General features: G+C 43.0%; 1 protein-coding gene across 2 annotated transcripts in view; it reads left to right on the forward strand.

The window, feature by feature from the left end:
* The first annotated feature begins 5,095 nt into the window (after positions 1 to 5,095).
* LOC311532632 (uncharacterized protein) overlaps positions 5,096 to 19,326 on the forward strand; it is a 139,055-nt gene continuing 124,824 nt past the window's right edge. For both annotated transcript variants that reach the window (XM_084651266.1, XM_084651267.1), the window contains exons 1-2: positions 5,096 to 5,253; positions 5,738 to 5,922. Coding sequence is in view for 1 of the 2 variants with exons in the window: in XM_084651267.1 (XP_084507393.1) it covers positions 5,910 to 5,922 (13 nt within the window). In the remaining variant the exon portion in view is untranslated. The remainder of the gene's footprint in view (positions 5,254 to 5,737; positions 5,923 to 19,326) is intronic.

Consider the following 19,326-nt stretch of genomic DNA (forward strand, 5'->3'; position numbering starts at 1 on the left):
AGACAATTAAATATTTTAATTAAACATACACCCTCGTCAAGTGTGTCATTTCTTTGTTGTGGTGGGGCTTATCTTCTCACATCGGATAGGATAAATGGTTTTGTGACTATCTCATCATTGTTTAAATAAGCAGTTCTTCTCTTACTGTAGAAATGGTATATGCTATGTAGCCTGACCTGCTGTAATATCTGCATAAAACACCGACTGTCATCTTTTAAATTTTTGTAGAGAAGGACTACTTTTTAATTGTATATATTGAACAGGGCATCTGTTAGTCTTCTAGATACATTCTCCTGCTTCTCTACTTTCTTTATGCATAATCTGCTAAACCATAACAATACCTGTAAATGTAATCTTGCAATGGGCCCTTGCTGTAACTCTGTAAGGCAGTTGATAACCATCTGTGAAGTGAAAGGTCAAGATTACACATAGTTATTTGCATAGACAAAGAGGCACGAGCTTTTAGTGAAATAGTCTGGAGGAAAGAGGAGTCTCTTGGCTTTGGGGATGAGAGGTGGGGAAGAGAGAAATTATGAAGACAACTATGGAGTTGTACTGAAGATTAACCAATCAGCTAACAATTGTATTCAGAAAATGTCTGATCAGTATTTGTTAACATCCACTGTTTACAATTAGGGGTTTTGCGTTTCAGTGTAAACCAAAATCAATTACTCAAACACCTATACTATGTATTTTAACAATCAGTTTTAAAAAATAAGCATTAGACATCCCCTCCATCCCCTAGAAAATGGCAATATTCCTTTAAAGGGATTTTCAATGTGTTTCATGCCTGGGTAATCTGTGCTTTTTCCTGTTAGTGAACTGAAACACATAGAACATTATCACCTGTAGCAGCAGTGCTATAAGCAATTTTTTTCTCATATGCTGACTGTGTGTAGTTTAGTAACACAGGATGCAAACAGGAAATGGGGTTTAAAATGCTTTTGAGTGTAAACTCTTGTATGTTTCATTTCTTTTGAAAAAACTGCATTCTGCTCAAATTGATGTAGAATGGGTGAAACTACACCAAGAATTTTCAGCACTGCTGTAAAGTTCACCTGTAAAGTTTAGATGGCATAGTTGTAAAAAAATTACACTACCATTTCTAAGGTTGTTTCTACTAGGCCACTTGTAGAAAAAGTGCTAGTATAAACAGCTGAGAAGGTCATGGGCTCATCAAGAGAGGGACCAATAGTTCTGCATCTCCTGCAATGCAGTGTTGTCTCCACTGTTCTGGTCTGGACCCTTGTTAAGGTGTTTATCGAGACATTTTATTTTGAATGTTCTTCCATTTGCATTTATTGCTGTGGAAGTTGTTCCTAACCTGTAAATAATTAGATGCAGTTTCCAAATGAAAACATTGGAGTGAGTCATGAAGTGAAATCGCATACAGTATAACTATTCATGTGTTAGATTACATGGTCTCCTGTTTAGTTTCTCTCAGTTACTTCTGTAACAAATTGCTAAACTTAGAAATGAGAGGATGTTTTTTCTTTTCTAATGGGTGCTATCGCAAGGTATGGCCTTGTATCTAATCAAGCTTTGCTCTCTGCCCCATCCATCCTTCTAAATCGTCATGAGCGATAAAGATGGCTGATTGCAAATTCAGGGCTAGATTAAAACCTCACAATCTGCCCTGAGTATGTAGCTCTATGGCCCCAGGAGCAGACAAGAGAAGCAATGAAGACTCAGTCAGTATTACCCCCCCACTTCTCTGCGGGAGAGGGGAATTTATTTTAGCCCATTTTGAGGAGCAGTCGGTTCCCACTGTGTCCCTGACCAGCTGCTCTGGCCAGTCAGTGGAGGGAGGAGAGGGGAGGGGAGCCAAGGTCTCTCTCATTTCCTGCCCCCTCTGCCTCATCCCCACCCATGTGCTCACAGTAGGGAGTAGCAGGTGAGTAGTCCTGGCTCTCTTCCCCAGGGTTAGAGTCACAATCTGAGGAGGACATTAAGGGAGGCATTACTTCCCTTTTCTCCCTGCATGACTGAGTAATGGCTATACCTATCCGGCCCCTACCAATCAGTTTTGATAACTGTACATAAGAAAGGATCTATTACAACGTGCTCTTCTGTACTGTTGCTGCGTTAGATTAGGAGTGCTACGTGTAGCTGAAACTTGATTCGTAAACTAAACTGCTATGACGTGGAAGATAGGAGATGTGTATGATAAGAGTGTCATTTGGTTTCAGAGTAGCAGCCGTGAGCTGTAGCTCACGAAAGCTCATGCTCAAATCAATTTGTTAGTCTCTAAGGTGCTACAAGTACTCCTTTTCTTTTAGTGTCATTTGGCTGTCAGATTTGTGATCAGTGACATATGACACTGTGCCATATTCTAATATCATATAACCATAGGTCTGCAGCTGTATAATTCAGTGGAGTGCATGTGTGCTATTATTCTGAAGTGGGTAATATGGCCCAATTAACTGGAAAGATTAGAAATGGATAAGTGAGTGCACATGTTAAATGAGCAGGCAGGGGTCAGGTCTCCCTGGTGATGAGGGAAGTAGTTGGCCCTTGCATGGCATAGATAGGGAAATTGCTTTTAGGTAGCTTGCAGTGTAGAAATAGCCTTTGGAGTCTGTAGCAGTTTGTTGGCTGACCTCCATATTGAGGCTTCTTCCAGCTGAGTAGCTCTAGACACAAGCAGTTGGGGTTGTTCTACTGCATTGAGGATTTGTTCGGGCTGATAGGTAATGGGGAATCTGGGGTTCAGCCAGCAGTAAAAGACATGAAGTTAAGTATTTTGTACAATCAAGAGAAAATACTGTTGAGAACAGAGCTCCATTTTTTTATACTTAACACTTGATGGATGCATTTGCCGTGCTCAGACTCAAACGTCAGTCACTGTGACCTTAGAGGAGCTCAACTATTTTAATTAAAAGGTTCTGAGCGAAAGCCTGGGGTGAGCTATTTATTATTTATCAAGCATTTACCTTCCTGCAGTTAGCAAAAGGTCAGTAGCTTCATCCGAAGCTTTGGGTTTTTGTTAGGAGCTTAGATGAAAAAGATACGCAATCAATCACTCCTACTTTGGGCATGTGTGTATGCAGGTCACTACTATAATTATTTTGGCTTTTAGGACTTTGTACCACCAACTCGTGCAGTGAGTGTGTGTCACTCATTGAGGTATATTTCCACAAAAACAAACACCAGCTTGTGATTACGGTTAGTAATGAGATATTGATTGTTTGCAAATGTCGCTGTGGAAAGCTTGGTTGGCATCTCTCATGTTCACTTGGCTTCTATCCACTAGATGGAGCTGAAGCATTTTCGCTATATCCAGGGGTCTAGGTTTACGTTAGCTTCCTTTTATACTATTGCAAATTTTGAGAAAGTCTGTGTGAGTTCACTGTGGAAGTTTCAGAGAATCTAGGGATCCAAAGGAGCAAAGTCCCCATAAGCACGTCTGTTTATTTTATTGCACAGTAGATAGTTGTGTGAAGGGGAGGAAAACTAATTTTTTGGTACTTCTTTTAGTGAATACATGCAACAATGACAATGTTTCCTCTCATCTCTCTCCTCTCCATGCATTTTCATTGTATTCCTCATTGCCCGAGAGCCTTAATTAGTGTGCATAAAGTAATGTCAGATACACCGCTGAAAATTGCTCTTCATGTGCATTGTAGTTGTATTAACATTGGCCCTGCCTCTTTATTTTTGTCACTGCAGTCTCATACTAGCACCGAAAAAGCAAAACATCCATCAAAAAGAATCCCTCTGTGTTCCCTATGATCTGGTGCCTGCAGGGATATTTAACTGTTGTAATCAGAACTGGAGATGATGTAATAATAGAGGTTCTAGCTAAACTTGGACATGAGAAGCTAAATTGCATTGTCTGATCCACTTAATCTACCGCCTAACAACTGTGGTGTTCTGAGAAAGGCCTCTCTTGGTTTTATGTAAAAGGAGCAGATGTGACCTTGTCATTTGCCCTTCACAGGACAAAATCATGCATTCAAATAATTTCCTTATGCCTGGCAAACCTGGCTTCCGGTATTGTGACACTCATTAATGACTGGAGCCAGGCTTTAGCTGCCTCGGAATCCTACACCCCATTATAGAGCAGCCATCTGACCTTTGCTGAGGTAAATTGCTGACCTCTTTCTTCCTGAAAGCTAACCAAAGGGAGTTCATGTAGCAGCCCATCTGCCTGGCATGCTCCACCATGGCTGCTGAGCTACTTTAAGTAACAGTATAGGCCAGTGTGTTGATTACTAAGCTCTTTGCTCCCAGTGGCATCCAGAAATCCTATTTTCAAGCAATAGGAACTGGGGGTGCTCTGCCTCTCTGACAATAAGGTTCCAGGTTACTCGAGTTGGGTACCCAAAGCCACTGGCCATGCTTGACATTTTTGGCCTGAGGGATTTGCCCAAGGTCACACAGGAAGTTATTAGCAGAGCCTGGATTAGAATCTACAAATCCTGACTCCCAACATTGCCCGCTTTAATGACTTGACCACATGCTCCCTAGAATAGACATTGTATCCAGGTTGCTCGTTTGCTATAATGGTATGAGCAATAAGGTAAGTGATGCAAATATACTATAGGTCTAGCACTATGCCAGGAAGGGACATTTGTGTATGTCCACGCTGTCTGACTGTAAATGCACTGAGCCCCATTTTCTATCTTGGCATGTTTTGTGTAATATGCTACAACTGAGTCTCACTCTGATGATGTGTTCTAGATAGATAAATCGATCATCAGAATTAAGCCTTTTAGAGATATACACTATTACTCAAAGGGCGGTATCATCCATGAAAGAACTAGCCCAAAGGTGGATTCATGCAGCCTGTATAAACTGGAGGGGCCCCATTGACGTTAATGGGATTAGCTGCATAAATTGCAGGAGCAGGCCATGAATTTGGGCAGCTTCCTGATATAATAGGCAATTATCCCTGATTTACAGCTGCAGAAAGTGAGGCTCAAACACTGAAGTAATGTGTGTGAGGTTGCACAGGGAGTTAAAGACTGAATAGAACCTTGCAGTTCTGATTCCTCATCCCCTGCAGTCACCACTAGACAAAGCTAGACTGCGTTGGTGCTTGGATATGCATTAGTGAGCAGTAACACATCTCTAACTGTATTATTAGGCACGTGCTGGAAGATGAAATACCATCCATGCTATCCCATGGTGAGGTCGGTGGAAGTAAGAATTAGAGGAGCAGGTTCTAGATTTGGGGCACCCAAAACAATTCACCAGCTCTGCTGAACAGCAGCTGATCAGGCCTTGCCCAAGTCCACGTTTTACAGAGAGGTGAGTAATAAGTTATTTAATATCGTCTTTTATTTATTTATTTATTTATTTATTTATTTATTTTAGATAAAGCTATGAATATGAACGCCCAAATACTGGAACCCCAGCACTCAGTACAACCAAAATAGCATTGTAGTAAAATGCTGTTCTTTTTCAACTGGCCTCTATGTATTGTCACTCGTGGGATTGGGACCTCCTGGTGCTGAGCTGCGGAATCTTCTAGAGAGCTGTGTGCATTGGAGCTTTAGTTTCCTGTGGGGTGGTGAAAGTGTCTCATTCTTTCATACACAGCATCTTCGAAAAGGTACGATGAGATATCCCAAAGAGTACAAGGCCTTTGTTACCCAAGAGCACGACAGTCTTATAACTTGGTGCTTCCTTTGCACCCCTGGAATTTAGATAGTTTTATCAGTTTTATCGGCTCTCCTCAAGGAACAGGATTTGGGTCCGTTTTTCTTTCTTTCTTTTCTTTCATTCTGTGTAGGGCCTACACCTGCAGGTCTTTGACTGTCAGGAGGGCTAGGCATACAAGCTGGTCATTTTACACTCATTTGCCAGGAAAGCGGTTGTGGCAGCGGAGGCAGCTCTCTGAGGAACTGTCGACCCAAGGAAAACTGGAGTCTGAGGCGTCTGAACGTGTGATATCCACGCCTGGAATGAGAACACCAAGTAAGTGGCTTTATTAACACCTACTTCTCAGGAGAGCTTTGCTTCAGCGCCGTGCCCCGCTGCTTCTTAGCAATGCCCTCTCTGATGGCAGCTGTTATGGACAGGGAGCATATTTTTTTAAAAGAATATCATTTGAACAGTTGGGTTGGGATTATTTTTTAAAATATTAAACATTGCTTCTGTAGCACTGGGGATTTACATGGCATAAGACATAGCACAATTTGCTAATTAGCTTATAAACTTCCATTGAGTAAGAAACATTCCCTGCTCCAAAGAGCTAAGACGGTTGAGTCTAGTTCCCCTTGTGGACTCTAGTTTGCCATAGGGTCTGTGTTTGGTAGCAGAGAGCAAGGGTTCAGTTTCTGTCCTGTGGAAAGGTTGGCACTCTGCTGTCCAATGATATTGGAAACCAGTCAATCTTTACTGTTACCCAGTGAAATTCATCCAGTGCAGAGAGGCAGCACAAGCCCTTAGGCAACACTTAAGCCTGCAAAAGAGGGTTAAGTGGGACTTAAGTGGTGCCAAGGCCTTGTGCTGGCTCCTCTGCACAGGGGTGAATTTCACTTATGGTTACTGCCTGATAACTAGGACTATGTGGGGAACCTGATAGCTCACAGTTATCTAGATGAAAATAATTCCCTATGTCTTTGTTTTAATGAACAGGGCCTAGCTGTGAAGTGATTCGGGGAATGGTGTAAAAGGGGGATGTTGTGTTGTGCTCCCAGTTAATGGGAGTTCATTAAATCAGAGCTCTAAGAGCTAATGATGGGGAAGGTAAGAGCTTTACTGATCCAGTCTGCACTGCATGGGCACTCACACTGCCCTGACTAAACCTCTACAGTCCTGATCCAGCAGGCACTAGGTTCCGTGTTAAAAGCCAGGCTGGATTCTCGAGCCCTGTCTTTTTTGGTTGCTCCTTCTGTTCAGGGATCTGGAAATCTTCCCAGGATACGAGTGTGCTGAGAGTGTCCCCCACTGTTTTGAGGCACCCCTGCATAAGGGGTATGTTTTGGCAGGTACCCACAAGAACAGAAGCAGCTCTGCTGTCCTCCTCTTGGTCTGTTTCCCCGTGCTACTGCTTGTATGCATACTCCAAGTTCATTCTGACGTGGACTAATGCTATTATACTCCAGAAAATTAAAATGAAGACTGAACCTATAATGTTTCACTGGGAGGGAATTGGGGTTATATATTCCTGTGTAGAGCAGCATTCTATTTCAGTCATAGCATTTAATTATGATTGGTATGTTAGTGCCCACCAGAGCATAACAAATTGTCATTATGTTATTCTGCTGAGTCTAATTTAATTGGCAAGTTGTCACAAAAGCAATTATCCGTCATTTATTTTGTTGCCATAACCACATCTTGGAGAGCACCTGCTGTCTGAAGTGGCGAGGCTCTGCAGTCTCTTGGTCCTGGATTTCTTCCACTTGTCTGACACAAAGACACTGTGTTTCCTCCTCTTATTTAAAAATAACCTAATTTCCTATTGTGGTCTCATGAATTCTCATGTGTGGGTCTGGAAATGCCAAAAGAAATTCATGGTGCAGGTAGCAGGATGCTGAGATGCTCTGTCTGCCTTTAAAAAGGAGAGAGGAGCTTGGTCACTTCTGCACCTATGTGTTGTCTACCTACCAAGGGATTTATTTCCAGAGGGGTAAAGCTGGGCAGCATGGCCTCATGGTTACAGAAAGGGACTGGGATTCAGGACTCTGGGAGTCTATTCCTGATAGACTGGGCTAAACTAATTTACACCAGTTGAGGATCTGGCTTACAGTACAGTTTTGGTCTTAACCTTCCTGTGATTCAATTTTATCCATCTGTCAAATTGATATAAAAATGCTTCCTATCTCACAGGGGGTCTGGGGACTTCCTGAATTGTTTGAGGCTGTTCAGAGATTCTAAGATGAAAGGAAATATGATGTGCAAAAAGTTACTATAAGCTTCTTTGAACTGAGGGGTCTCAGTGCTGTATATATTGGCTAGAAAGGAGTGATTAAATGATATGGTGTGGCACATGCCTGGCTCTGCCCACATACAGGCACATGGTCTGCTATCTGAGAACTCAACAACCTCCCTGTCCCAACAGGGTGTAATTGTGCTTTAACAAAATGGTTCTGACTCCTGCTTATTCTTTCCCTCACACTGCCTTAAATCAGGTGGAACTCCACTGAGGCCACAGCTGCATTCTCTGTTCCTTGCACCCAGTGTGATCCCTTATACCAGTGCCAAGTGGATGTAAAACACTACCAGCTCTAAATGGTGATGTTCTAAATCCAAAGGAGTTATGCTACCCAAACCCTGGTGCCGAATTGTTTTAGTTGTGCACTTGTAATTGCAGATGTTGTGGCTAATCCATAGGGTCACTGCAACGACAGCCGTAAGAGAAGAATTGCCAGACCCTTCCTACCATGTTGAGCATAGGAGGTGCCAGGAAGTGAGTCATCCCAGGGAAAACAATTAATCTGCTCTATAGAGAGAATGCTCTGTGGAGCTCCAGCAGGGGACCTAGTGTCCATGTGGTGTGTAAGGGAGAGGTATGAATTATAGAGGCTTGCCCCTAGCTCATGATTCAGGATCGGATTTGTATTATGTGTGTAAATCATAGTCTGATGAATAAATCATGGGACTAGACTATCTCTTCAGTTTTAAAAAAGTCAAAATGAAATAATGAGCGAACTGGATATTTGGAGATAGCAAATTCTGAGTCAGCAATAAATAAAACCCTCAGCTTTTTTATAAATCATGCTGGGGAGATATAGACACAAGATTACAGTAAAAACCATGAGTTTATTACAAATTTGTTTTAAAATATAGAGTCCTTAATATCTGAAGATGATATAAAGATGGGGGCTGGAGGGTGGAAGAGGGGGAGAGAGAGTGGTTCAGAGAACCAGTAAAGATATATGGAGCTTTCACTTGTAAGTTGCATCCATACCAGCATTGAACAGGATGAAAATCATTACCATCTAGCCTGTGTGAATTGAGTTTGGTGGACTCAGCTAAGTACCTTGAGGACATATGTCCACCTTGCAGAAACCTGCCACATTTGACATCCTTGTTGACAGTCCCAATAAACTAAGTGGGCCATGAGACAGGAACTGTTCTCCCACCATTGTCAGTCGCTCTGTCAGAGCTGAAGCCCATTAGCAAAGGACTTTGAGAAAGCCATACTGTACCTGGTCTCTGGCTCATCAGAGGACTTCAGTCTCAAGAGCTGTCAATCTGGCTAGTTTCATGAGCCACACATCCACTGTGGCTCCATCTATCTCATGGATTTCAAATCAGCTGGCTAGTTTCAGGAGCACTAAATTAACTGGAAATCAACATCAAACACACTGAGAAATGAGCTGGGGAACTTTTTAATAAGCAACTCTCTCATAGGTTTTCCGGGGTCCCATAAAGTTTAGAAAGCTGTCAGGTAAAGATTAGTTTTTTACCTAGCAGCTTGGTCTGGTCAAAGCAGTATGAGATTTTTTCAGAGACCAGTCCAAAATTGCAGCGATTATCTTTCCTGAGATGGTAGTTTACCCCTTACATGGTACATGGTAGTTTACCCCTTAGCTTTTAGGGGAGGGGTACCAAAATCATTGCAACCCCAAAACAGCTTTCCAGGAGCTTAAGGACTGCAACTAATTGACATACATTTTTAAATAAAAAGAAGATGCATTTTTATGTCTGCGTTTCCCTTTCTACCCTACCTGCCCTCCATTGGTGGTCCCTTCCTCTTCGGTAGCTTGGATTAGTTGGCTAAAATGGAAAGATGGTCTTACAGTTAAAACAGAGGGACTGGGTTATGTCCTTGGTTCGGCCACACATGGGGGGAGGGATAGCTCAGTGGTTTGAGCATTGGCCTGCTAAACCCAGGGTTGTGAGTTCAATCCTTGAGGGGGCCATTTAGGGATCTGGGGCAAAAATTGGGGATTCGTCCTGCTTTGAGCAGGGGGTTGGACTAGATGACCTTCTGAGGTCCCTTCCAACCCTGATAGTCTATGATTCATAAGTAATTTTGCCTCTCTGTGCCTCATTTTGCCTATCTGTAAAATGGGACAATGATAGCTGCTTCACAAGGACGTTGTGAGGTTAAACTCATCAGTATTTGTAAAGCAGTTTGAGTTCTCTGGAAGGAAGACATCATATAATTGGAAAGGATCATTAAGGCTTAACTAGAACTTTTCCTTGTAGTTGTATCTTCCTTGATTGAAGAATAGAGATGTGTCTCAGTTCAACAGCAATAAAAACCTGCCCTTTGTCAAGCACTGACCTCACCTTTCATGGTTGGAGAGAGGTGTTCATTTTAAGGTTCTTCAGGGTATGCTGGTGCCACTCCTACTTAGCCAATATCACCAGCATCTTACCAGTCTTTCCTCCAACAATGTAATCAGTGGGGGAACCAAGTGATGAGGCCCTTGTAGGAACACAAGTGCTGTCAACTGGCTGTGTCTGTGTGCAGCTGACATCACTCAGTACTCTGTCAGGACACTTCCAAAGAATCTAGCCCCCTTGGGTATGAGCGAAACCCAGGTAATGACACTTGCGGCTGTTAGTGTATATAAAGCCACTGTGCAGGGGGAGGAGACTTTTGGAAATACCCAGACATCTGGCTAAACGAAGGGTTGATTAGGTGAGGCTGCCTGTGTTTCAGCACTGAAGTAATCAAGGGCAGTAGGTAGAAAAGCATAATGCGCAGAAGTCACCTGTGAACATCCTGGGTCAGATTCAGCCCTGGTGAAAGTCAGTGGTGTTACACTGCTGGCCTGGGAGTATTTGGCCCCATCTATTTAAAAAGATACAAATGGTTTGTGATGTAGCCATGGCTGCTTTGGAGGTAGTATAATCGAGTAGGTAGAGCAGAGAACAGGAAAGCCAAGACTTCTAAATCTATTCCCTCCTCTGCCACTTGCTCACCTTGTTCTCTCTGTGCCTTGGATTACCTATATACCATATGAAACAAGAAAGCTTAATGACTTAATGTTTGCCAACTGCTTTCAAGACCTCAGGTGGAAGTATTGTTATTGTAATCTCTGGCAAAAGCCATGCTGAGAATTTATGGTTCAAAGTGAAATTTTGTGTATTGGTTTCCCTTAATTTGGAGGGGGTGGGGGGAATGGTTAAGCTTTATTTTTATTAAAGATCATAGAGATTTTCAGAAAAAAAGAGGAAGAATATCAAGGTTACAGTCTAATGCTTCTTCATACATTGCTGGGAGTAAAGGAAAAACAGGTTCTATTTGAACTGGTTTGGCCAGTTTTAACCACGATTCCGCTCTGGCCAGTGTTTTATGATAAAAAAATGAGTGCTTTGAATATCAGTCAGTGTTTCTGTACCACGAAAGGGACAGTCGGAGGTGGAATGAGAGACGAGCCTCCACAGACAATAATTTGTCTTGACAGGTCAGTTCCACTGTTGCTGAGCTGGAAAAATTGATTATGGGAAATATACATTCTCTGTCCCCAAATTATGCTCCCTCTAATATTAGGAGAAATAATAATAATTAATAATGGGACGGTGGCTGTCTATTAGTATCTGTACAGCACAACAGGGCTGAGGTCCTAATTTGGACCTTTGGTCACTTCCGTAATATAAATGGTGCTCTGCTAACTCCTTTTGTCACAGCATCTCAAATAATTATTTAAGCTTTACAGACAATTAATTAAGCTTCATAGCCGCTCCTTCTGGGAAATAGCGTATAGAGGGGGAAACTGAAGCACTGAGTGGCTAAGAGACTCACACAAGGTTGCATGGTTAGTCATTTGCAGAAATGGGAAGAGAACCCAGGCATTCATATGAGTTCATAACAGCGCAGGGTAAATTCTGAGTGCATGTGTGCCCACACAAAAGCAATTTCACATAAGACAGAGCAGGCCGGATCTAAACTAGGAACAAAGACACAAGAAACTCTTCCCCATAAACTCTGAGCTTGCCAGCTCCTCCCCACAGAGTTCAGCACTTTCAAACAGTATCACTGTCACCCAAGAGCACTCTGAGACCTTAGTAAATGAGTAACTGGAGCCAATGAGAGTTTTTCCATTTTTCCTGAGCTGGGGTGACAGTTAGGATGGGGAGATTAAGAACGGCCATCTGCTCGTCTGTCTCTGTACCACGGGTGTTATGCATGCAGACATTTACTAATCTCTTCCCTGCTTTGTCCTGACTGCACACATAAAGACAGTCAACACTTAGTTCTTTTGGAAGGGAGGAAAAAGGAAAAGAAAACCACACACACGCTGCAGTTAAGGGGGAAATAACACCAATTTGAACAAACCAATTTCTTTTTCTAGTGAGTCACTCAGTCTAGAATTCCCCAGCTCCCCGCCCTGGAAAATTACCAGTTTCCTGCATGCGTGCAGATCTCACTGCCACTCTTATTAAAATCCATCATTGCAACTGTTGGCTATCGGAAAGCTGAAAGCTAGTGAGGCTCTGTCCACTCCCTCTGCTCCAGAAATGGAACACAGAGCACCCTTTCTTCACGTCCACCACTCGTGAAGGCCAGTCGCCTGAGCTCATGTTCAATGGGGATGTCGTGCGTGGCTGATGTTATTGTAAATGAGGTCATTGCTGCACAATGTGCCTTTCTCCCATTCATTGTCTGCGGAGGGGCCTGGCTGAGTCATCCTCTGCCGGTAGATGTTTGGGAGCAAACAGCATTGGTTTTGGAGGTGCAGGGGACAAACAGGGCTCGGGGATGTAGTTTTTAATTCAGTACATGCCTAGCCCCTTGCCCTCAGAGGGTGCAGGAGTTGCTGATGACAGAAAAGCTGATGCAGTATTGTAATGCCGGGTGGGGCTGGATATGGGGGATTCACACTGGGCTCCACTGAAGCTCCCCCGCATGGAAGAGGGCTTTTGGGAGAGGGAAGGTCCACATCTCCATGACTGAGAGATAATGTGCGAGTGAAAGATCTTATGGCCCAGAGGTCTAATACTTATTGTTTATTTGCAGTATAGTAACACCTAGAGGCCTTAACTGATATAGGGCCCCCAGAATGCTAGGTGCTTCACAAACTCAGAGTGAGTGACAGTTTCTACGCCGAAGAGCTCAGACTCTAAATAGATGAGACAGACCAAGGGTAGAAGGAGAAAAGAGAAGTCACAAGTGAAGTGACCTGCCCAAGGTCACACACCACATTGGTGGCTAAGCTGAGAATAGAATTCAGGTCTCCTGACTTCCAGCTCAGGGCCCTGCCTAGATTTTCAACTGGAGATTCACCCACAACATACTGACATTTTTGCATACAAACTCCGGTAACTGCATGCCCAGCTGCGCGCTTGCACATACAGTCATATGATTTTGCATGCAATTTTGCTTCTCCAAAGGGTTACACTTGAGGCCACATCCCTCAGCTTTTCTTACGAAGATGGTGCACGGGTTGAGGCCCTGTATTCCAGAGTCCAAGAAAGAAGGAATTGTGAGACTTGCATATGAAATTATGAGAATTTGATCTCTACTTCCACAATTCCCCGTGACACCCTCAGTGCCTTTTAAAATATCCTGAAATGGGCTTTTTGTGGGAGCTATCCCAGGAGCTGTGGGTTATGTACCCAGAGACCATTGCACTTAAACAATTTAGAACAGCACAAGAATAGAACTGGGGCTGCCAGGCAGAGCACCTTTGGCTGGCTCACCGTGGCTAGAGCGAGGGCACTAACTCATTTGTGTTTAATTCAGTTGTCGCCACCTGTTTTTTTACAAATGGTTCAATTCTATAGTGTCGACACAGCTTCAGTGCCAAATTTCCCTTCTTTACCCTCCCCCTTTTTGGGGGGGGGCTAACTTCAGGTTTGGCTCAGTTTGTGTTTCCCATTCATGCATGCGATTGTGCCAACTGTCTACCAAATTGAGACTCCCAGACCTGAAGGGATGTAAATATACACACGCTGTATATTATAGATTGGCACAGAGCTGGAGGCAGCCCCCATGCCAGCTTGATCCATTGCCACATATTCAGATTCACTGCCCCAGATTTCATTCATTTGTCACTGAAATCTTGCCAGTAGACGAAAGGGGGGTTAGAGATTAGTGCTCAAGGAGTTAATGACAATCAGATCTGCTACAGTGTTTGACTTAGGTTATCATCATCATCCTTCCTCTGTGGTTTGCCCATGTGGTTGACAGGATGCTTCCAGCCTTTTCACACCCAGGCTCCTGCAGCTAAAAAGAAAAAAAGCAGAATAGAAGCTCATCTTTTTTTTTTAAGAGATTAAAATATTTACATATTTACAGGTATCTGGTATTTTTCTCCACTGGAATGCATAGACTAGATGAAAGCCAACAAACATCTGTAAGCATTTACAGCACTACAAAGGAACAATCAGGCTTCAACTAGGGTTTGTCAGGTCTCTGGCAAGACTAGGCTCACATCCTAGTTACAGTGCTACGCTGTCCCTTCCGATAGCTGGGACTTGCACTGAGCACAATTGCGGATGCAAGGAGTAGGGAATGGATGGTGCGTGGGATTAGTAAACAGGCTATAGGACCCTTCACTTCTTGGCCACTGATTCAGATAGTGGCTAGGTTGATAGAGATCCAGGATGAAATCCTGACCACGTTAAAGTCAATGGGAGCTTTGCCATTGAGTTCAGTGGGACCAGGATTTCACCTCAAAAGACTGGTAGTAAGTGAGCAATCCACATGGAATGAGTTTGGTGGCACTCAATCTAGCTCCCAGATGGGGAGGTCTAGATGCGTAACTACCCCTATAGTTGGCACTGATGGGCTGCCTGGTTCGATGTTTTAGCAGAGAAGCCAAAGACTGAGAAACAGATTCAGGGCTGTGTCTCTTGGGACAAGGGACAAAGGTGGTCCTTTAAGCCCCTCGCACACTCTGGATTCTAGGCTAAAGGGGGTACTGAAGCAGTCCATTACATAAGTTAAAGCGGCCGATGGGAAGAAGTTTTATCTCCAATTTACAAACAGGGAGCTCAGGCACAGGAAGTAAGTTCCTTGCTGAAGGTCACACAGGAAATCTGTGTCAAGGCTGGGAAATGAATCCATATCTCCTGAGTCCTGAACCAGGGCCTTAACCACAGTCTGCCTGTCTGTCTTAGGGTATCTCTCCATTGCACCTGGGAGGTGTAATTCCCAGCTCTGGTAGACAGATCAGCCTGGCTGAGGCGACATGAGTGGTGACTCATGCTAGCCACCCGAGTTCGTACCTCGCATCTTGGAGAGGATTGCACTCAGGACAACTGACTCCTCCCGGTGCTCGTTCCACCACAGCCACCCTGCTATTTTTAGCATGCTAGCTTGATCAGAGCAAATGTGCGTACGTTTACCCAAGCAGGGAATTACCTAGCTGCAGTGTAGCCGCACCCATAGAGTTTATATGCCACCCAACACCACAGTGTCTGAGTGCCTTCCAAGTAAAATCACTAACAACAAAGTTCCTTGTGGACTTCACGGCATCTCTGACGTGTATTTTTTTTGTAGGGAAGGCAGATGGGGGAGGAGGGGGGTTGGGGAATAAAAACAATGTTTGGATTGTGAATGTCATTTGTGGTGAAAGGCCTTCTCAAAGAGGAAAGCTTTGCAATGTATTGTGCAGGTGGTCAGACACTGGATTTGCCTGATCTCCTCAGGGAATTTGTTCCATAGCCAGATCCCCTCGATTGCAAATGTGTGTCCCCAGCTCTCACACACTTTGTCTTAGGCTTTGTGATCTGCATCGTCCCCGAGGAGCACAGCTGTTGTGCAGATTCCTAGATCAAAATGTGGTATTCAACGTAGTTGGCACTTGATCTATTAATTACACTGGCCCAGACCATCCAGCCTTCCTTAAAAAGTATAACAAAAATCCCAAAGACCACAAACCAAATTGGCAATTATTTCAATATATGATTCCACCTTGCTGGGGCACCAGGCTAGTATTTTCCACTGATTCAGTCTGAGTGCCTAGGACTAGAAGAAATGGCGCTCCCAGCAGCACTTTCCAATTGCCTTTTTTCTCCCCCACCCTTATTCTCTCTCTCATTATTTTTATTTCCCCCTGCCCTTTGCCTGGCCTTCATAGAAGGACCACAAGTAGAGGAGTAATAGAGAGAGACATCAGTATCCTGGGGCAAAAAGATGCTGTTTAATTTAGTGAAGAATGGGTCTTAATGTCGCCTCACAGCCAATGCACACAGGTGCAGTACACGTGAAGAGCAAATGCACTCAGAACTAGGGCAGTGCCAGTCAGATATTTGTGTAAGTGATTTATCTGTGAAGTTCCTAAGGAGGGGGAGCCACATAAAGATCTTGAAGCTGCTGAGTGTGATAAATAACTCATTGTAATGTATTATTTAGCAAATTATAATGAAAAGCAGAAAACATATATAGAGGATAGGACAAATATGTTCCCTTGCTGGCAAGTTATTGACTGTTTGGAGCCAGGAAACAGATATTTAAGAGGGTTTAGGAATTTCCATGGCTCCCCCTATGAATAAATCACTGATCTGTAGACATATTTATTGGGAACCCCACTGCAATGCTTAATTCCAGGGGACTGGATGGCTCAGAGAAATGGTAATGGGCTAGAGACCTTTTCATCTCTAGCTTTCTGTTTTAATTCAGCCCTGATTGAAAGTTGTATCCATCTGGTGGCTTATGTGAAATGAGGTTGGTGGTCTCAGCCCCTCTCCTGGTGGACAGGGCTCTGTATCACTAAAATCACCACCAAAGCTAGCACTAATTGGCAGTTTCAGCAAAGGCCAAGGACCGTTGAACAAAGTTGCCCCTAGAGGTGGTCTTCCCAGCTTGGGGTTGAGGCTTATTGGTGGGGAAGCTTGCACTGGTGCTCTCTATACTGTTGACAGAGAGAAGACTTCAGCTTTCAGGGGTATCTGTCCCAGACCTTTTGTGATTGCTAAATTCTCTTTATAAAGTGCTACACACAATCCTGCATTTAAATAGGCTGTGTAAAGACTGGGGAGCAAGGAAGAGTTGGGAAAAGACAGTGACACGAGGAAAGGCATAAAGATACAACCAGAATAAGGATTTTCTCCATTTTTCCTAGGTACTCTTTCATGGTGAATATTAATGGGATTTTGAGATAATGGGTATTTTAATGAAAACTGAAATTTGCATGTAATATCCCAGTGATTTTTGAGAGACGTGAAAGGTCATGTATTTCATAGCAGACAAGATTGGTGGTTATTTTTTAAAAAGCTTTTTACTTAAAAAAAAAAATAAAGTGCCAAGAATTGTTTGCATTCTGCAGAAAGAGAGAAAAGAAACCTTTTGTTCACTACTTACGTGGGAATGTACCAGCATGTCAAAACCCTAGCTAGCATGACTGAATATTCATTCTTATAAAGTCTGATGCTGTAGACTATCAAATCCTAGAACCAGAAAGGTTATAAATTAAAGAGACCTATTATACCATGTAATCCACCCCATCCAGTGTCAAAGCAGGATTGTTCCCTTATTAATAATTAATTGGCATCAATTTATTGGAATCAATCTTTTAGTGAATTTTTCCCAAGATTCCCACTGTAGACTAATTGAAAGTCATAGAATAATTGACTGTAGACTAATTGAAAGTTTTCAGATGAAACTCAACATGGCGTATTAAATTACTATCTCAGTTTTTCACACTCAATTTTTTGGCATTCACAAAATCCGCTCCTGCATATGGCACTTGCATGTGCAAATCATGTGGCAAGGAACATAAATATAAATATCTCGGTGTATTTATTTTTGTGTGTGTTTTCATGTGCCAAGCAGCTATTTATGGGTCTGAAACAATAAGAGTTCAGATCTTCTCATGGTATTTCCACTCTCGAGGAGGTGAGATGCCATTAGATGACCAAAGTCAATTGATTTTGCCCCCAAATGCCTCCCTGAGGCATTTAAAAATCTCATATAAAACATATACACTGTAAATACACACAATAATACTTTGGATTTTCCATCTGAGAATTTCAACATGTTTTATAAATATTAACCAATTAAGATTTTGTAACCACTGTGGCATTGCATGCTAATATTCCCCTTCCCATATGGGGAAACAGAGTCACGGAGACATCAAGTGTCTTGCCCATGGTCTCACAGTAAATCAATGGCACAGCAGAACATCTGACTCGCTGTCCTGCTTTAATCACTAGAGTCCCTTCACTACTGCTAAAGAACTTATCAATTGGAATGGGCAATTGCAGGCTGCAGAACCCAAATCTTAGGGTTTTGTAGGAACATAAACTTGGGTTGGAAAAGCCAGAAGCTGCTTTTGAAAAACTGGCCAATAATGTTCAGAACAAAATCTTCACCTGCCTGCTCTGCGCGCGTGTGTGTGTGTGTGTGAATAAATACATGACAGAATGCTCTTTTTGTTCATTAATATCTTCCTGATGCTTTAAAAATGTCAGTACAGTCAAAAATAAGCAGGTCAATTCCCTCTTTTACTTTAAAGTCCTGTTCAAAAGAAGATACCGTGGGCTGGGGATGGAGCATCATACCCTAGTAGAGGGGTAGTCAATAAGTGGATGCTGGGGCAAATCTGGACCTTCAGATGCTATTGAACAGACTCTGAAAATCTTTTTATTTATTTATTATTATTATTATCATCATCATCATTATTGCAGTGTGAAAAATGTTTCTCTGGAGTCTAGATTTTGACTAAACCTTGACCAAGAAATTTGGCTTTGACCATAAATAATTGACTATCTCTACCCTAGTACTTTGCTGTTGCTATTGATGAGAGAATCTAGCCAGAAGTGAAAGAGATGTAGCTGAAGGCTGCCAGCGAAGCAGACCATTCTTCCTCTCATCAAACCTCTACCAACAATAAATCTGTCCAGTTCAGGTTTGGCAGTCCTAGTACTTAAGTTCCTTGAGCCTGTGCAGAACTTTTGCCAGCAGGGGGTGCTGTGTTCACGCTAGTCGATCCCTCAGAGTCGAGCAAGACTGTGGTGTTCAGACAGTGCTGATATGAAAATAGAAATAACAAGAAGACAACTTTATTTTAGCTATGGCTTTTTATTTGCTTGCTCCCCAGTCAGATCCTGGGGATGATGAAGATGTTATTAGGAATGATGTTTCCCATGGCATCTCAGACTCCATTTCCACTCTTCATTGCAGAGACGTTTAAACTTCTGTGGTCTAGGGGGGAAAATGTTCTCGTATTTGTGACCTCTCTGGAAATTCAAGGGGTGAACAAGAAGAGTTAACCAAGGCTGGTGAGGGTGGGAGGTCTGAAGTCTGGTGGAGATGGCGCCATTGGAAGCAATGTACTCAGAGCCCCACCCTTTTGAAAATGCATGAAAAGCTCAGTGCCCTCAAAGGATTAAAAAGCAACAGCAAAGTGCAGACTGCCCACATGCAAACTTTCTCATCATGGTGCAGTTACTGGATTGTAGGCACCATGATGATGTCAGAGAGGGCAGTCGTGGGGTTAACCCCTTCAGTGCCCTTCAGGCTGCAACATA

The sequence above is a fragment of the Lepidochelys olivacea genome, assembly GCF_965140295.1.
Source record: "Lepidochelys olivacea isolate rLepOli2 genome assembly, chromosome: 17".
NCBI classification, from domain to species: domain Eukaryota; kingdom Metazoa; phylum Chordata; order Testudines; family Cheloniidae; genus Lepidochelys; species Lepidochelys olivacea.